This window comes from Watersipora subatra, chromosome 3 (assembly GCF_963576615.1).
Source record: "Watersipora subatra chromosome 3, tzWatSuba1.1, whole genome shotgun sequence".
In the NCBI taxonomy this organism is placed as follows: Eukaryota; Metazoa; Bryozoa; class Gymnolaemata; order Cheilostomatida; family Watersiporidae; genus Watersipora; species Watersipora subatra.
In genome coordinates, this window is record NC_088710.1 from 6,082,379 (window position 1) to 6,099,647 (window position 17,269).

Here is a 17,269-nt window from a genome sequence, read left to right on the forward strand (position 1 = left end):
TTATGTATATACATATTTATAAACATACACATGTAAAAATATAAACATGTATATAAGTATATTTATATATATCTATACATATATATTGATATATATAATTATATATTTATATATATAATTATATATACTATTTAAGTAACTGTGTGATGCCACAACTGTGTATGTTCTTCTGTAAACTGCCAGTAAGGCTCTCCTGCTGCTAATTATAGACTACCATATTAAACAATCCCTTTTGCTTTGAGTTGTTATTTATGTTAATTTCAATGTTTCAGCTGCAAATTACATGCAATAAAACATTGCACAGACACTCGCCCATTTTTAAACCGTTGAAAACTCTAGAAAATTATATTTTTTTATTTGTGTTGCAACTTTAAAAACACTAGCGCACCAATAGAAAAACTGCAGAGATCTATCTTTCCAACTCAGCTTTTTATTTCAAATGTGGGTCCAAGTAAGGTAGATAAACACAATCTAGCATTTGCCCAGAGGTTTTATATTTTAAAATTTTAGAGGAAGATTGGGTACAGCAAGACTTTTTGTGGCAGCTTACAATGCTATTGAAAGAGTTAGAGCTGAAATGTTGGTAGATGTTTATGGTGCCGTCCTGGCTGTGCAAAGTAAGGACTCCATCTCCCAATTTACTCTGGTAAGTAACAAGCCATTCTAAGATATAGTAAACAAGTTCATTTGACTGTTGCACTTAGCATATTTACTTAAAACAAAATCAAACTAATTTCTCCTAGTTGACTTCATATGTCAACAGCTTAATTTAAATCTTGCTTTTGTATTGTATAGCTGGCACATCTTCAACTTCCCGTAAAGCTACCATTTATGAAGAATTTTTCTGTCAAGATTTTATAAAGTGATGAATGTTTGTATGGGACAGTCTTACACTACCACTAATAACTCTGTTATATTGAGGTCATCTCGTACCTTAGTATCACTAAATGAGTGGTTTAGATGACACCACTAATACCACTCATTAGCAGGTATTATTAGTACCACTCATGATGTGGTTTTATTAGCATCACTCATACAGAGATATTTATTTTGATGAATTTTTATAAAATATCTATAATGCAGCGACATAATTATAGTGTTGTTTAAAACCGCTCGAGCAGTGGTATTAGTTTAGTACCACTTGAGGTGTAGTAGCAATTCAAACCGCTCAAGCAGTGGTATTAGTTTAGTACCACTTGAGGTGTGGTAGCAATTCAAACCCAAACCAAACCCCCCCTCCTCCCCCCTCCTGTACTGGCTTGGCAGTCACCATGGATTTTCTATGGCTATAGCAATTTAATAGGCTTTTCATTTTATGGTAACACAACATATTTTAAACAAAATGATCGCGAGTGTTAGAAAGTTTACAAAACAGAAAGACCAATAATATTATAATGATATATTATAATATTATATATTATATATGATAATTGTATAGTATTTGTCCAAAAGGCAAAAAGTTATTTCCTACCACTCATACTGTGGTATTAGCTAATATCACACCACGAGTGGTGCTAATTATACACTATATTATTACTTATTAAATGCTATTAATACCACTGCATGAGTAGTTTTAAAATGACCACTCTCATATCACTGAACCAGTCATATTACTCGTACTGCTTTATAAGTGGTATTAATGTGTGGATACGCTAGTTATATTGTATTACAATGTTTGCTAATGATTTTTAGTAAACAAAATGCACTTGCTTGAACTTTTGACATCATTGTTACTTCTTTTTTGTTTATATAGTTGCATTCACAATAATATACGCTGTGAAAACAATTTAATCTTATTTTATTAGTGATTCAAATTTATAATTTTTTCTCTTTTACAGAAGGACTACCAGTATCTTTACAAGATGCTGCTCTCTTCCACAAGTGCCTGACTTTTAAGACAATCTCTAGCAGAATAATTCATATTTTATTTATAGGTTTTTCTGTTTTCCAGTTGATACGTTTGCTCACTTAACATGACATTTTACAGCAAAGTGAGTGGTATTACATTTAAATTATTAATATCTCGCACCTGAGAAAAGTCGTTGCAACCGGAAGTTGTGCCCACACATACTGACTTACAAATACATGTACTTCTTTTACGCAACACACATATTTTCTTAAGTAATCAAATACAATTATTTATATTTTCAAAAATTAACAAACAATGTCTTTCTCAATATCTCACACACATGAGCATTCTTTATTATTATTTTAACTGTGTTATTCTGTTGTATGAGTTTTACATAGTGAATCAATAAACACCAATTTAAATTTTTTAATTTGCAACGCTTCTAGAAACACACTTAAATTTTATCTAGCTGCATCTCTACCGACTGCGGAAATTTGGAATAGCATTAAATTAATGTTAATTACTGGCTTACTATTACTTTCATATTGTATTTAAAATGTTGAGGTGAGTAAGTCTTTGGTGCTTTTTTGGTGAGTAATCATTTCTTTAGACGGTATTTTACATACAAAAATATTCTGCTAGCTACACATTATAAATTCTGTTGCATAAAATATTTATTTTACCAGTGGTTATAAACAATCTACCAATTAACTTGTAATAAGGCAGACAGGCTCAAAATATCAACATGCCAATTAAAAATCTCGTGCACCTTGATTGAGCAGCCTTTTGGCAGGGGATAAGGCTTATGTAAAGACATAACAAACAGCCAGTAATTATGGAGTTGTGCTACTAGGTAACCTCAGGAAAGACAACTCAGTTGATTTATTTATGCTAAACAATTCTCAAAAGCTACAATATAGTACAGCTACAAGTCAACTGAATCATTCTTGTTTTTTTTTTCAATATTCAAACTTATCAGCATAATAAAAAATTTGATTATTTCATGTACCATTCACAACTGTTTTTGGTATTGGAGGTGATTTGATTGCCAAGGTGTTTTATAACTAAAATTTATCAAACTTGGTCTCAATTAAAATGCTCAGAACAAGTGAAAGTGCAATTATAGCATCCATAGTTCAAGAGTCTGACAAAATAGAAACTCAAAACACTCCAATTTGAACGCAATAACTTGTCTGGTTTCACATACCGCAGCGATAACTGCTAGTGACATCATTCTGTCCATATTTTTACTCTGACTGTTTTAACCGCGATCAAGTTTTGTCGGTTTTAATCTTGAAACATTTTGACCAGCAGATCACCTCAAACAAACAAAATTGATACTTTCTAAAAAACTTTAATAAAATGTTGGATAAGATCATCTTTAAATGTACGTGTTTAGTAAAACAGACATGTGTATAAAAACATTCCAGTTCCCTTTTATTCTAAAGCTAGCTCAGTTGATGTATGAAGTCTTCTGTTAAAGTCTGTCACTTATCAATAGTTGTTTCCCATTAGTATTATTACAAACAATAGATAAGAGCAGGTCATAAAGTATTCACTACTAATAAACATGATAATAATATTATCATGTTTATTAGTAGTGAATACTTTATGATGAGTAATATCTATGTATAATGAACAGTATGGTCCAAGGCTTCTGGTATAAGTGAACTTTCTGAATCTGAGCTCACTGATATGAGATTACATTGAAAAGCATCTTGTCACAAACAGTTTAATTTCTGGTGGACAGATGTAGTCAAAATATTACTTGTTTTTGTGCATTCACTGAGTCACATACCTTAACTTATGAAAGAGTTGAAATTCTACTTTACAACTTCATCTGGATTTTTGGTCACCAAATTATGATTCATATTTCCAACTAGTATTTTAAGAAATGAAATAGCTATAATTAGAAAATCTGCTGAATTTAGTTTTATATATACATGCACTACATGTCATAATTTGGTGCAACTAAAAAAACATGCCTAAATCATAAAAATTGCTACAGAATTGTAATTTTTGAGGTCTAAGCTTTGCATGTTTTAATAAAACACATAAATTTACAATCACATTACCTTCCCAAAAACTTTTAAAATTCCATCTCATCCAATAAAATAAAAACTTCTTATTAAATATAGTGTAAAAAATTGCGGATGGTTTAATAATAGTTCACAATCTATGCCCATAAAACTTTGTTATTATATAATTTTATAGTTTTTGATTCAATAACTCATGTCTCCTTACTGAATAGGTATATATAATATGCTTTAGGTATCTATTGAGGTCAGCAGAAAATGAAGCAGTGGTGTACATGCCGACATGTGAACTTTCATCATTACATGTATCACATGCTGATAAATTAACAAAATGTGGCAAAGCATATGAGGGTATTTGGAAATTTATGGACCAGCTCTGCATAATTACTTCGGGAGTGTTTTGTACTTTGTATTATTTACGCTTTAAGCAACCAATCAGAAGTTTTTGAATATTATTCAAATCTTGCAAAGTTTAGGAGCTAAAAATTCAACTAATCTGGATAATTATAATTTTCAAATCTTTCACATTTCACAACACTAAATTTACCATTATATATGCCGATGCACGCTGTTTGTGTGGGTACAGAAGACTACTCTAGTAAGAACTTGTGGGTTTGAGTTGCTAGTGAAATTGTGGTAGGAATTACTATCTAACATACCCATGATAAAATAGTGATGTATATGTATATGTATGCGGTTTGATTGGTTTTGCTAGTCACACTTTTTTAAGCTAATACAATAGCACATTTTTGACACGGTATTTTATTGTTTTACTGATAACATTTTAGAACCAGTGCTTTGAAAAAAAATTGCTATGCTTAGTAATACATATATTGACATTGTCTAGCAATGCCAGTTACTCCGATGTGCACCACGAGAAGTGTCTTTCAATTGCATTTTGCATTGCAGAATAACTACTGGCTGAACAACAATGAATGAAGTCACTTTCTCAAAGTCAGTCCATAAGCATGGACAGTGTTTTTTGGCATAAAGTCTTGTGGTCTAACCCTTGGTTATTCTTACCTTATTTAGTTGGTGAACAGTTGTTAATTTGAGAAATGTAGTACAATGAGAAGGTATATATGACTGATCTAAAACTTGAACAACTTGCAACACTCTCAAGGTAGCACACGCTTGTAGCATTCGAAGGTTAGGTAGAGTATCCAATGTCTTGACTGCATCAAAAAGCAAAGAGTTAAAAAGATTATTTGTGAGTGTTAGCTGTAATCAAAGGTGTATCTCTCAGATGTTACACCAACTGAATTAAGTGTTGTTATTTAGTTTTTCAACATAATTGAATGGAGCTAGGGTTGATAGTCACATCTGTCAGTAGAGGTCATTATGTTTGTATTAAAAAAGCTCTCTTTGTGGGTGTCTGTAATACATATTGAAAGCAATATTTAACATCACTTACTTGTACACAGTAGCAATAAGATAAACAACTCTGTTAGTCATTATGATGTGGCTAACTTAGAATAGCATATAAATTGCTTGCGATTTTTATGTATTATGTATTATTTTAATAGCTGATGTCATTTGATAAAACTCCATTTGATTGCATGAATTGTATCAGCAATTATTTATAATTTGTTTTAGTTCATGTAGTTTTCATTTTGTGTATGCATTGTTTTGATCATGTGTATCAATGTCTAAGTTTCCTACAATAATTGGTAACTAATTAGTAACAGCATTAGCAAAGAAATTAATTATAATAAGTTTTTAGAGATTTTCTCTTTATATAAATGCAACACTCATGCGGCCTCTTATTGTGTTTCTGTGAGAATTTTGCCACAAACCAATGATGAGCATAAAAATTATAGTGATGTTAGTTTTTAATGTTAGTTAGTCCAAGACAGACAGACACACCTACATACCTATTTTAACAAATCCTATTTGATACAAAAGAAAACAACATGTCTCAGGGTTCATCAGCTTGCTTAGTAATTTTGCTTAAAAACTGTTAGTGTTTTACCTATCGGCACAAGATTTGTAGTCTTCTAAAATTACTGTATGAGCCAAAAAGCATTATAAATTTTGAGCAAAGCAAGAGAATGAAAACTTTATAATAATATTTGACATAGTATATTTATATTATAATTATTATAATTATATTATAATATTAATATAATATATAATATTATAATAATTTGACATGAGGAAAGCTTAGTCTAACACTCTCTTTCTTAAATTTTGTGTCTATTCAGAGTGATATAGTAGAGACTGCGTGAAAAAAAATTTGAAAAACTGTTTAGGGTTAGTAAGTTGCTATATCAACTTGTAAGATTATTGAATATATAAAGCAAAGCACTATATGGAATATTATAAACTCACCTAAAGTTCAAATTAAATATGTGAAACAGAAGTTGCGAATTCTTACTATTATTATTGCATAAATTTTACTTTACGTGGTACATTACTACTTGCACAATGTACATTTATTCCAGGTTGATTAGGTTATCCAAAGTTAGAATCTGTTGCTTAATGACTGCTTTAAAAATAATTTTTTTAATCCGTCAGAGATATGCCTTGAGTGAATTTAATTATTGTTGTTTGGATATAAAACAAGGAATCAAAATAATTGATATTGCAAAAGAATTTAGCAGCAGTAAATTTAATTTCAATTTATTCTCAACAAAATTTTATTAAATAGTATTTTTATGAAAAAGCGTGTTTCAATTTATGGTTTTTAATGAGCCAAAATAGTTACTTAAAATTTTAGTAGAGTTTCAAGTGCACCAAAAAACACTGAAGTGAAACCTGTTATAAGACAACAATACGAAGAGCTAAAAAAAGAAGTTGAAAAAACGGTCAGCTTTGATGAAATCACTAAAAACAATATGAATCCAGCCAACTGGCAACAATTAAACGACTTGGGAGTTGTCGCAACTGCTAATGATGTTAAAATAGCTCAGCTATTGAGAGTATAGAAACCCAGAAAATGATCTATAAAATATCATGAAAAATCATCAGTCAAGAGGTTCAGGCCAAGAATCCGCTTCGTCTGACAATGAGTCAACAGCATCACTTGAAGATTACAAGTTCATTGTGGAGATAACTCCTCTAGATTATGGTAGTTCACTAAGACAAAATGAAGAAAATGTTTGACGTCTATTGACAGAGTGGCAGAGAAAGAAATTAAGACAAATAAGGCAAGAGCAGTATGAATCATTTTTGAAGATATTCAATCAAATTTATATTGCTTATATGTCTTACAGTTGGCCGGAAAAAGTGGTGAGACTATGCAGAGATCAACCAGGTATGTTTAAAAACCTTCAATCAAGTCATCAAGAGTCTACTGAAGCACTGATTATATCATTGATTGCTGATAAAACTATGATGATAGCGCTTAAAAAGGAGCTATACCAGTCCCTTTACTCAGAAGCTATTATTCAGAGTCACTCTATTCCAATGTTTGAGCTGATAAGACTGTTTGCGAGCTATACAAGTGAAAAGAGACGATCAGAACTGCAGCGTTTGGCAAATAGACTGAATTCAATAAAAAATATAGTAGTTCATCAAGAAACAAAGCACACCTTCACAGGAGAGGAACAGAAACAAGAGTTTCTAGAAGCTTTTACAGATTTTATCAGCGCTTTTGGCGTTCAAAAATGTTTTTCTTTTGCTGATGAAGACATCATGGTGAGACACCTTCCCGCAATATAAACTGTGCTGACTCAGTCTGGATCTTTAAGCATTGCATTGATAATTTCGTACACTCCCACCAACAAAGTGATGTAATTATGTTTTATATATTTTTTTAGAAAGAAGAATACACTCAAACCGAAGTCAATTACAACTTGTATATAAACATATTGACTACCCACAGCGAGTAAGAACCCCATTAATATTGCTTGTTAAACATTCACGGCAAAAATTTTTAAATTCTGGTACAATTTTCCTAGACTCCATTGCAGCAGGGCAAAGTGATCAATTCATTTTTCAACACACTGCATATTTATGTAGTTGTAGTGGAAGTGTACACTACACATAAGTTCGTTACCTTTTCTGGGCATCCATGTTTTATGCCGTAGAGCTACGCCTTAGATTACAAAACAGTTTGTATGTTACGAAATATTTGCATAACCTGGTTAGCCTGGTGCCTTAACACCTTGTTTAATTTTAATTGCAGACTTTTACAAGGTCTACAGGCATGGGAAGACACAGTATGAGTATGTTATACTTAATAGGCTGGAATCTTACCATGAATGCATGTTGTGTCAGTTTTTATTAAAACCAGCTTTGTGGTTTCCATGAATTATAGTTAAATGAGGTATTTATTACAGGAACATAACTTGTCAGCTAGAAAATAAAATGCTAAGAATACATGTTTATATTAAAATGAGATTAAAGGGTGGTTTAAATAATGCTTAGACTGGTACATCAGCTAACCAAAGGTCATTTTAGTAGGTTTTGTATAAACATATTTATGCATTTATTTACAACTTTGAGAATAACCTGGTAATACAATGTTAAGTTTTTGATTTTTATAATTTATATGTAAATAATATATGTGAATTTAAAAAAAATTGTTTCCTTTACTCCAGTTAACTCAAGTGGGTTAATGTCAGAGCTCCAATGAGAGGCCTAAGAGTTGGAGCACTTGTTTCGAGATTTCAGCCATTTCCAATAGCATGTCGTTCCACCACTGACTTGGCTCCTCACTCTTCTGGTTAATGCAGTCTTTATATCAGTAGTTAGTAGCTCTATCTGGGTTGCAATAAGAATGGTTGTCAGGTACTTCCCGGAAGCAATTTAGAAAATACTAAATACCTCTATTATATACTGGTGCACTGAGATTGTATTAAACTGGGCATCTGTGCAGGAACAGGACTGAACTCTCCACTCAGAGCATGTCTGTGCACCATCGATTGAATCTGAGTTCTGTGAGGAGGTTGGGTTTCAACAGGATGAGCTGTGTTCTAATCTGCTTCTGACTTTTCCAAGCTTTGCCAAAGATTCCCCGAGAGGTCAACGACTGACCTGATGCATTGTCAAGTTTTTGTCATTTGCTTTGAGTCTCCCAAATACCTAGCTTTTCAAAAAACATTAAGCCCAGGGTTTTCTTTCTGTAGCTGCTTTTAAAGCAAAATGGGAAGGTTGATCTAGAGCGTCATTTGAGTTTGTGTGAAAACCAAAATATGAGATTCCATGCATGCTACCAGTATAAAAGAATTTATATTCTGACAAATCTATGACTTGGCAAGATTAAAAATCTAAGCATTTACCTATTGTTTCCACCTCTAGAAGTGCTTGTAATAGTAAGAACTTATAGCAATTGTGTTATATACATTTTAGAACCAATATATTATAGTGTAGACATGTGTCAAACACAAGCGTCGCTACTGAAAACTGTCAAGGATCAATGTGCACTCCTTTTGTATATTTGGTTTTGTGATAGGCCCTCGTCTCGTTTTTCTGGTGGTGGTGCAGACATGATGCCTAAACCGCACATAGAACTATTAGATTTTCTGTCAATTGGTGGATTTTTATCACTGTTGTTTTGTATACTACCTTCTTTTCAAGACATAGAGATATTTTGGGGCAGTTTCGATTGTGTGTTTGCTGTTAGGGGTTGCCAAGTAGTTGATTTACACAACGTTCAATTAAATATATATTGTGGTGGTTGTCTGTGCTCAAAAACTTTTTTAATAGTGTGAAGAATTTATTTCCAATGTTTGTTTTGGTCCTTGCATTAAAACGTGGGTTGAACTAAGTTACTGTAACACCTCTAATTGAACGCCATGGCGCTCTATTTTTCTACCCTAAACTTTAGTGGCGGTCAATTGGAGGCGGCGTTCAAATAGAGGCTGGCGGTATATTTTTTAAGTAGCTCGTCAGAATATTGGGAAGATAAATTTAGCCCTTTTTCGGGCAAACCGAATGTCGCCTATATTTTGCCCTCTTTTTCTGGTGGAGCGATATCAAACCTTTTAATGCAATGTCTGCTAACTTACCTCCAACTTGTCAATGATCTCTTAATAAATATGCTTTGAGAAACCGAAAAATATCTCTACCAGTTGATGTATATTGCTTGCAATTAACGCGTGATGATAAATAATTATTGATAATATAGCCTGTGTCCTGCTTTGCAATTTTTTAGAACTTTCAATTTTTAATTCATTGTAAATTTGAAGATATATTTTTATTTTATATCTATATTTAACAATGTTGCAAAAAAGCTCAGTGCACTCATCAATATGTTTGCTGCAGTTTGCAACCAAAACTCGCTTTCTATGTGCAATAGAACAGGAGTTACGAGTGTCGACCCATTGTAAGCTGAGTTTAGATAATCGCAATCATGCTATCAAATAATATGCTATAAATATGCAAATTTATAAGTTATATATAATGATAGTCTATCAAATGCTTCAGATATATACTCATGAACAAGTGACATAAGTGAACCACACATATTACATGCAGGAACAAGAATTAACATTTTTAAAACAAAAATACAGTCAAACATGGATAACTCGTCCACGGATAGCTCGAACACATGGTTAATTCGAACATTTCCTTTGGTCCGTTCCCACGTAATGATAAATTGCTATAGATAACTCGAACTCAACACTGTTAATTCGAACTGTTTTTTTGCCCAACGGCTACCGAAACGGTTGTTATCGCTTTAGAAAATCACTTTATTCAAAGCCATAGAGGTAAACTTCATCTTTTCGTAATTCATAAGCGTTGTTATTGCCACCATCGGCAAAATATTTTTGTCAACGACTTTTCTAAGTTTGGTGAAATTTGATTTATACTGCGATACGATGAATAGCACGGGCTAGCCGGGGCACGCGTGTAAGGATTTTCGCCACACACATACAAAACAAAAATCGCATGTTGTTTTTGTTTTGTATGTGCGTGGCGAAAATCCTTGAGTGCGTGGCGTAACCCAGCTAGCCCGTGATGAATAGTTTTCCGACGTTGATTCCGTGTTGAATCAACGTCGGAATGTTGAATGTTTAAATCGTCTTAAAAATTCTTGTAATTAAACGTATACGTTGTCTGAGCTACAAAAAAACTATCGTTTGACCTAAACACAGAATATGTGTGTACATTCAATAAGTATCTATTAAAAAAGCGTGAGTGATATAGAATGTACCGTAAAACCTCGTAAAACTTCTAATTGAACTGCCTCGGAGTGTTGCTCTTAACGAATCCCAGGTAAAGTAAGGTAATCTGCATAAACTTCAAGAAAAAACGGCAAAATTGATCGTGGGTAAAACCCCAAAAGAAAAAAATGTCTTTTCTTTTGAGCATTTCAACAACGATCAAGTTTTGCCAATGTCAATCTGAAAAACGTTCTGGCAATAACATCACCTCAAACAACAAACCAATCTCAAGTGATAGAAAAATCTCTATACTTTTTCATGAAAACGTTTTAAACTTTACATTGGAAGCATTTAATTTGAAACAAGCCATTTGTGCTTTTGATTTATATTATAGTTTGTATATGTACATGTATCTACTAATAAATTAGTAAATATATTGACTTGTGACAGTGCTCTGATAACATGAACGCTCTGATAATTCGAACACTTTTGCTCGGTCCCTTGAAGTTCGAGTTATCCATGTTTGACTGTATCTGCATCGTTTGCTATGATAGCTGCGTTATGATTGTTGCGTTCGATAGAATGAACATCTTCTGATTGTCCAATACTTTCTAAAATGTCATCTGATCTCAACTCTTTTTTCTGTGCTGCTGAACTAGTTGATATTAGCTTCCAAACAATTTTTGGCAGCCCAAAACTGTTATGCGTTGCACTTAGCACAAATGCAACGCGTAAATGTTTTGCTCGCTACACGTAACCTTTGGTCCAAAACTTGCAAACAGTTTTTATAGTGTACTTCAAAGTATCAAGACTGCGATAAACAAGGAGCTACTATTAGCCTGAGGCAGTTGTTACTGGTAATTATTTCTATGGTGTTGCTTTTAAAGTTTTAACGAAAAAAAAGTAAAAGGTTTTGGAGTTAGACTATGAGAGATCGTTAATAATGTAAACGATTCATGATTGATACGATTTTGTGGACCCTTTTTTACTGATCACTTGATATTATGGGTTGATAAAAATCAAAGATAGTCAAAGTGGCAGTCAAGTGGAGGTGGCGTTCAAATAGAGGGTGGCACTTTATCTTTCAACCCTTCTTTCATACCGGCGGTCAAATAGAGGTGGCATTCAAATAGAGGGTGTTCAGTTAGAGGTCGTCCGGTATGTTGCGATGCATTGATCTTTTGCATTTTTGTGGGTAGGCTAAGGTCCAGGCTAAGTTCCTAAATATATCCACAGTCATTTAATGCTTTTAGACAGCAGTGCTTGCAATAAGAGTATTGAAAGAATTTATGCTATACAAATAACGCCTGCGGCATTAAAAATGTTCCAACTGTATGTTGCTTGCAAATAGATTTAATTTCCGTTGATACTAGAAGCATTGGAATAAAATCCGTCTTGCCAAGAGATATCAATTTAAAAAATGACCTTTATTTTTAAACATAATGTTCGTTTTTTCGGATCAACAACATATGTGCACAACACGGATCAACCATGGTGACTCGACATTGTAACTGATGCTTTTAAACTATAGATTGTCTTGAAATGTTTAGATTGTCTAACATATGATGCGATAAAAGTCTTAGTTCAAGTATAGATTATGTTTGTGACTTCAAAGGTTTTGTCATTTCAGTTGTAAAATGTGTTAATTTTTTTACCTTATGCTAAAATAATATGAACAATCACAAAAACAGCTACAACATCAATCATAAAAATTGAAGACCACTTGCTGATCTGGTGGCTTTCATGTTTATGAGTTTTTTGCATGAAAAATTACGTAGTTGAAGGGACGTTGACATTTTTCACAATGCCATTTTTATGATTGATGTTCATTCTCACTGTGTTACATGTTGATTATTTTAGTTACGCCAAAAAAGCAACAGATGAATGTATGACCCCGAAGATTGCTAATTCACGATTCATAGGCCCATTTTGGAATACACCCCTACTGTTTAGTCCCCTTACCTCATTAACGATATCAAAAGTTCTAGAAAGTGTATAAACAGAAAGGCTTCCCGCTGGACGTATAATCTCTCAAACTACTCAGAGATTACTGACATCATGTTCCAGCGATGCTGGTCACTTCTACAAAATCGGCGGAGGACTGCTGATGGCAACTTTTTAAATAAAATAATTGACGGAAGGGTGAAAATTGTGGAGGGATTGTTAACTGCAAAATTGAAAAAAATCAAATCATACATGATTTGATGCTACAAAGGAAGTGGAACAATAGATGTTAAAAATAACTTTCTTTGATCGGTCACCAAATAACATTAAGTAATCTCCAACCAAGTGGTCTTTTTATATATTTTCTTTTGCAAAGCTTTAGTAAAATTTTTGCACATCACTAGAATGCATCTTTGATGTGGATGTGGTTATTTAGTACAGATAGAATAGTGTATGAACAGTGTGTACATGTTTGTAAGTAAAGACATTCAATTTGTTGCTGGATCCAAAGCTAACATTTTGTGCACTAAACACCAACTTAAAAAATGGAAGTAGAGTGAATTCAGCTTATACCGTTGTTTTCCAACACCAAGGTCAAACTTTTTGTGCACTAAACACTAACTTGTTTTCTCACACCAAGGTCAAAATGAGAAATACATAAAAAACAAAAGCCTAGTGCTAGAAAGCTGTTTTTAGCACTGAATGGATGTAAGCTTTTTTGGTATGCACTAATGATAGCATGTGGTTCTTCAAAACATCGGCGTAACTTGACCCATGTACAATTTGCAAGCCAAGCAAAATAATAATATTGTAGTTGTTTTTATAAGTGGCAGCTCAGTCATTTCTACCAAACCACATAATCTCTTACTAAACATCTGTCTAAGCTATCTTTCTCCAGATATTGTCTAGACTCCCACCTAACATATTTGTCTAAGCCATCTCTCTTCACCCTTCTGTCTAGATTATTTCTTTCCATTCATCCGCCTGTGCTATCTCTTACCATACCTGTCTAGGCTATTTTTCCAACAGCTGTGTCTGATGTTTGTGTTGAAATTTATTTGCAACAGGTAGAAAAAGTCTGGTTTTATATTAATTGGCTAGAAACAAACTTGTAAAGTTGGCTGTACTTGATTAAAATGTTATAATATGTATTTAGTAAAGAGAGCCTGAGTCAACAATTGATTGCATCCTACACAAATGTGGGACTAAAAAGTCAAGGCTGTCCAAGGAGGAAGCCCCTAAAACTTGCATCAAGCAAGAAATCAATATATCAATAACAAATACTCAATCAGACAAAAGCGTAACAATAACCCTGCCAATATGAGCTTTCAAACGTACTTCACACCGTTTGCATGTGGAATCCTGATGTTTCAAACCATTGCAATAATGGGTAATCTTTGGTGCCAGCTCTAACAACGGCTATGAAATAAGAAATTGATGCTAAAGAATCTCTGTAAAGCCATGCACACAGGCTACAAATCATCTGCAAGAATTCAGACAAATTCTGATGCCATTCCAAGCAAAGTACCAAAAATAAACTATTCTTACAAAATTAACCTAATATATTTTATTGCTGCCGTTAGAAATTTTTCATGTATTAATCACTCTGAAAATACTCAGCGAACCAACTATGGTGTTCATATAGAATATGCTCACACCAGTGATGAGCTATTGCCTAAGATTTTGGTTGTGAAAGATTTAGAAAAAGGGAGAATGGGGAGTGGTATGTCACTTCTAATTATACCCTCCTTGGTCTTTGAATACTTTTTTGATTGCATCATTATTCTTGTTGATATCTCCCAGATAATGAGAAAGGTTAAGCTCCATATGTCTCCAGACTTCGGCAGCAGACAGCGCCTGTCCTACCTAAAAGTCAAATTACAAGACACGAGTTAGTAATGCCGCTATTGAGTGGCCTACTTGTCAGTAAACCTGAAAACAAGTTGCCCAGGACCACATGCTAACATTTAGTCTACCCTCTAAATAGCAATGCTTAAGAAAAGGAGTTGGCTTCCATGCATAATAGCTACAACCGCATAATTCCGCATCAGACTACAGTTTTTAAAAATAGAATATTTTAATACAGCAATGGTCTAGTAACTCAGACACCATATTAGAAGATTGTTATACCATCGATATAGACAGTCTCACTTTAAAATACTTGGAAGCTTTTAACTATTATTTAATCTAGATCTATTTATCTATATATTTAATTTATAAGTTATTTATAAATTATAAATTAATAACTTTATTTAATCTAATGTATTATATCTGTATATTTAATTTATATATTTTTTTTAATTAAAAAATTATAATTTATTTATAAAGTAAGTATACAAATTAAATAAATATAAACTAGAAATTCCACTGTCATACAGCCCACGACCAAAGTGATATTGGAAAAAAGAAAGGTTACTGATAGTTGAGAAATGCAATATTAGCAGTCAAATAGGATAACTGCAATGGTAGCTGTAATGTACTGGGTGTGGGTGTTATTATATACAACAAATAGCAATAATGAAAAGAAAAGATTATATGTTTATATCTCTTCTCCTGCAAAAAGAGAAATGCAGTATTGGCCAATATTAGAAGTAAAATGGACTGATATTATTAGAATAACCAATATTATTAATATAGTAATAATATAAAACCAATGCACAATTTTGTTTACATTTCAAAACGTCATAGCTAACAACATCACGAAGTTGTGATATTTATATAGATTTTTAGAAAATCTGTACTACGTAGCCATTGTTCTGTAGTCATCCAAACCTATAATTAACTATTGTAATAATCTCATTAGAAGCGTTAGAAAAAATATCATCGTCTTTCCCTTTACTTACATTGCGTTAGATTTTTAGAAAATCTGTACTACGTAGTCATTGTTCTGTAGTCATCCAAACTTATAATTAATTATTGTAATAATAATCTCATAAGAACCGTTAAAAAATATCATCGTCATTTCCTTTACTTCTACTGCGTTGGACATCAGTTAGAATACGAAAGTACTTAAATGTGTCGGCAAATGAAATTGAAAATGAAAAAATTGAAATCGGCAAGAATGAAATGATTTCTGTACTCCTATGTTAATTGTTGAAACCTTCGGTAATTCGACAATGCTATAGACTGGTGAAAAGTGCACGGTTTTTTTTCGTGAAATGCGCAAGACTTTATCGTTCTATTCTCTGTTGCTCGGCGTTTCAATTTCCGGTCTTAACTTTTATTAAACCAAGCTTTTCAAGCGTTTTGTGGCGATTTTCGTCCTAATAAATCTGTCTATTTATGTATAATCCGATCAGATGGGTTAGTTTTAGAAATTTGCCGAAACCTTTCAAAGGCTTGGTAACATATTTAAATAGGTTTATATGCGTTTTGTATCATTATTATACTTAAACGACTTTACTGAAAAATAGTTAAATTTGTTGATGGGATTTCGTTGCAAGGGTTTGGTGACGGCCGTTAACAGATAATTTTTCGGGAGTTGTGTGCACATGTGCATTTATCATAAATCTCCCAATCAATCGCTTCACTCTTGTTTGGTTGTGGGATTATAAAATGTAAATTTATAATTTTATTTAATTTAGTATATATATTATATCTATAATTATATTTGATTTTATTTATTCATATATTTTATTTAAAGGGTGTTTTTCAAGGTTCAAGAGTATTTTCAGTACAAAAGCTGATGAGAAAGCCTAACATTTCAGGACTCTGAACTAGTAAGAATTAAGGGTTAACAAAGCTGGTAGCACCTAATCTTACAGCTCACCTGGTTAGGATGAAATCCATCTACAGGTTCTATAAGTTGATATCCACTGTCAGGTCCATGCTCCACGAGGTACTTAGTTATCACTAGAATAATACACACAGATACTATCAAACATTAAATACCTACTTCCGCCTCGCCTAAGAAATACACTACAATGTAGTGACTCCTAGACGTTGTGTAACTTCCTGTAATATGCAGACAATTGACAAGCTTTAATTAAACAAATAGGAATGGTCGTAAGAGAACGCTATAGAGAAGATCTGCAATACTTTAAACTTGCTCTCAGATCCTCACACAACTATATTCCTTCCCGAGTGTAGCTTTCAGAGTCACGGGTGTTCACATTGTTTTACTTTGGTGAGAGTAGCTAACCAGCTTACACCTCCCAATTTAATTCATTTAATTCCCAATTTAATATATTCAACAGCATAACATGAACAAATAAAAGATTTAAATAAAATGTCTGAACAAATTTTAAATCTTTGATAGTCCCAGCCAATCACAGCCAAGTAACTAGCGTAAACCCTTGTACAATGTAAACAATCCCTCCCGGAGGGGTTATACGAACCGGAAAATACGTGTGGGTTGCCTAATTCATTCTGAGATTCTGGCAAACTCA

The 17,269-nt window shown here is 32.9% G+C and overlaps 1 protein-coding gene across 1 annotated transcript in view; it reads right to left on the bottom strand.

The window, feature by feature from the left end:
• Positions 1 to 14,012: 14,012 nt before the first annotated feature.
• Positions 14,013 to 17,269, bottom strand: part of LOC137390233 (acyloxyacyl hydrolase-like) — a 28,897-nt gene continuing 25,640 nt past the window's right edge. Inside the window, exons 15-16 of the mRNA XM_068076549.1 lie at positions 16,651 to 16,733; positions 14,013 to 14,747 (exon numbers count right to left, since the gene is read on the bottom strand). Coding sequence (XP_067932650.1) covers positions 14,616 to 14,747; positions 16,651 to 16,733 — 215 coding nt within the window. The 3' untranslated portion in view covers positions 14,013 to 14,615. The remainder of the gene's footprint in view (positions 14,748 to 16,650; positions 16,734 to 17,269) is intronic.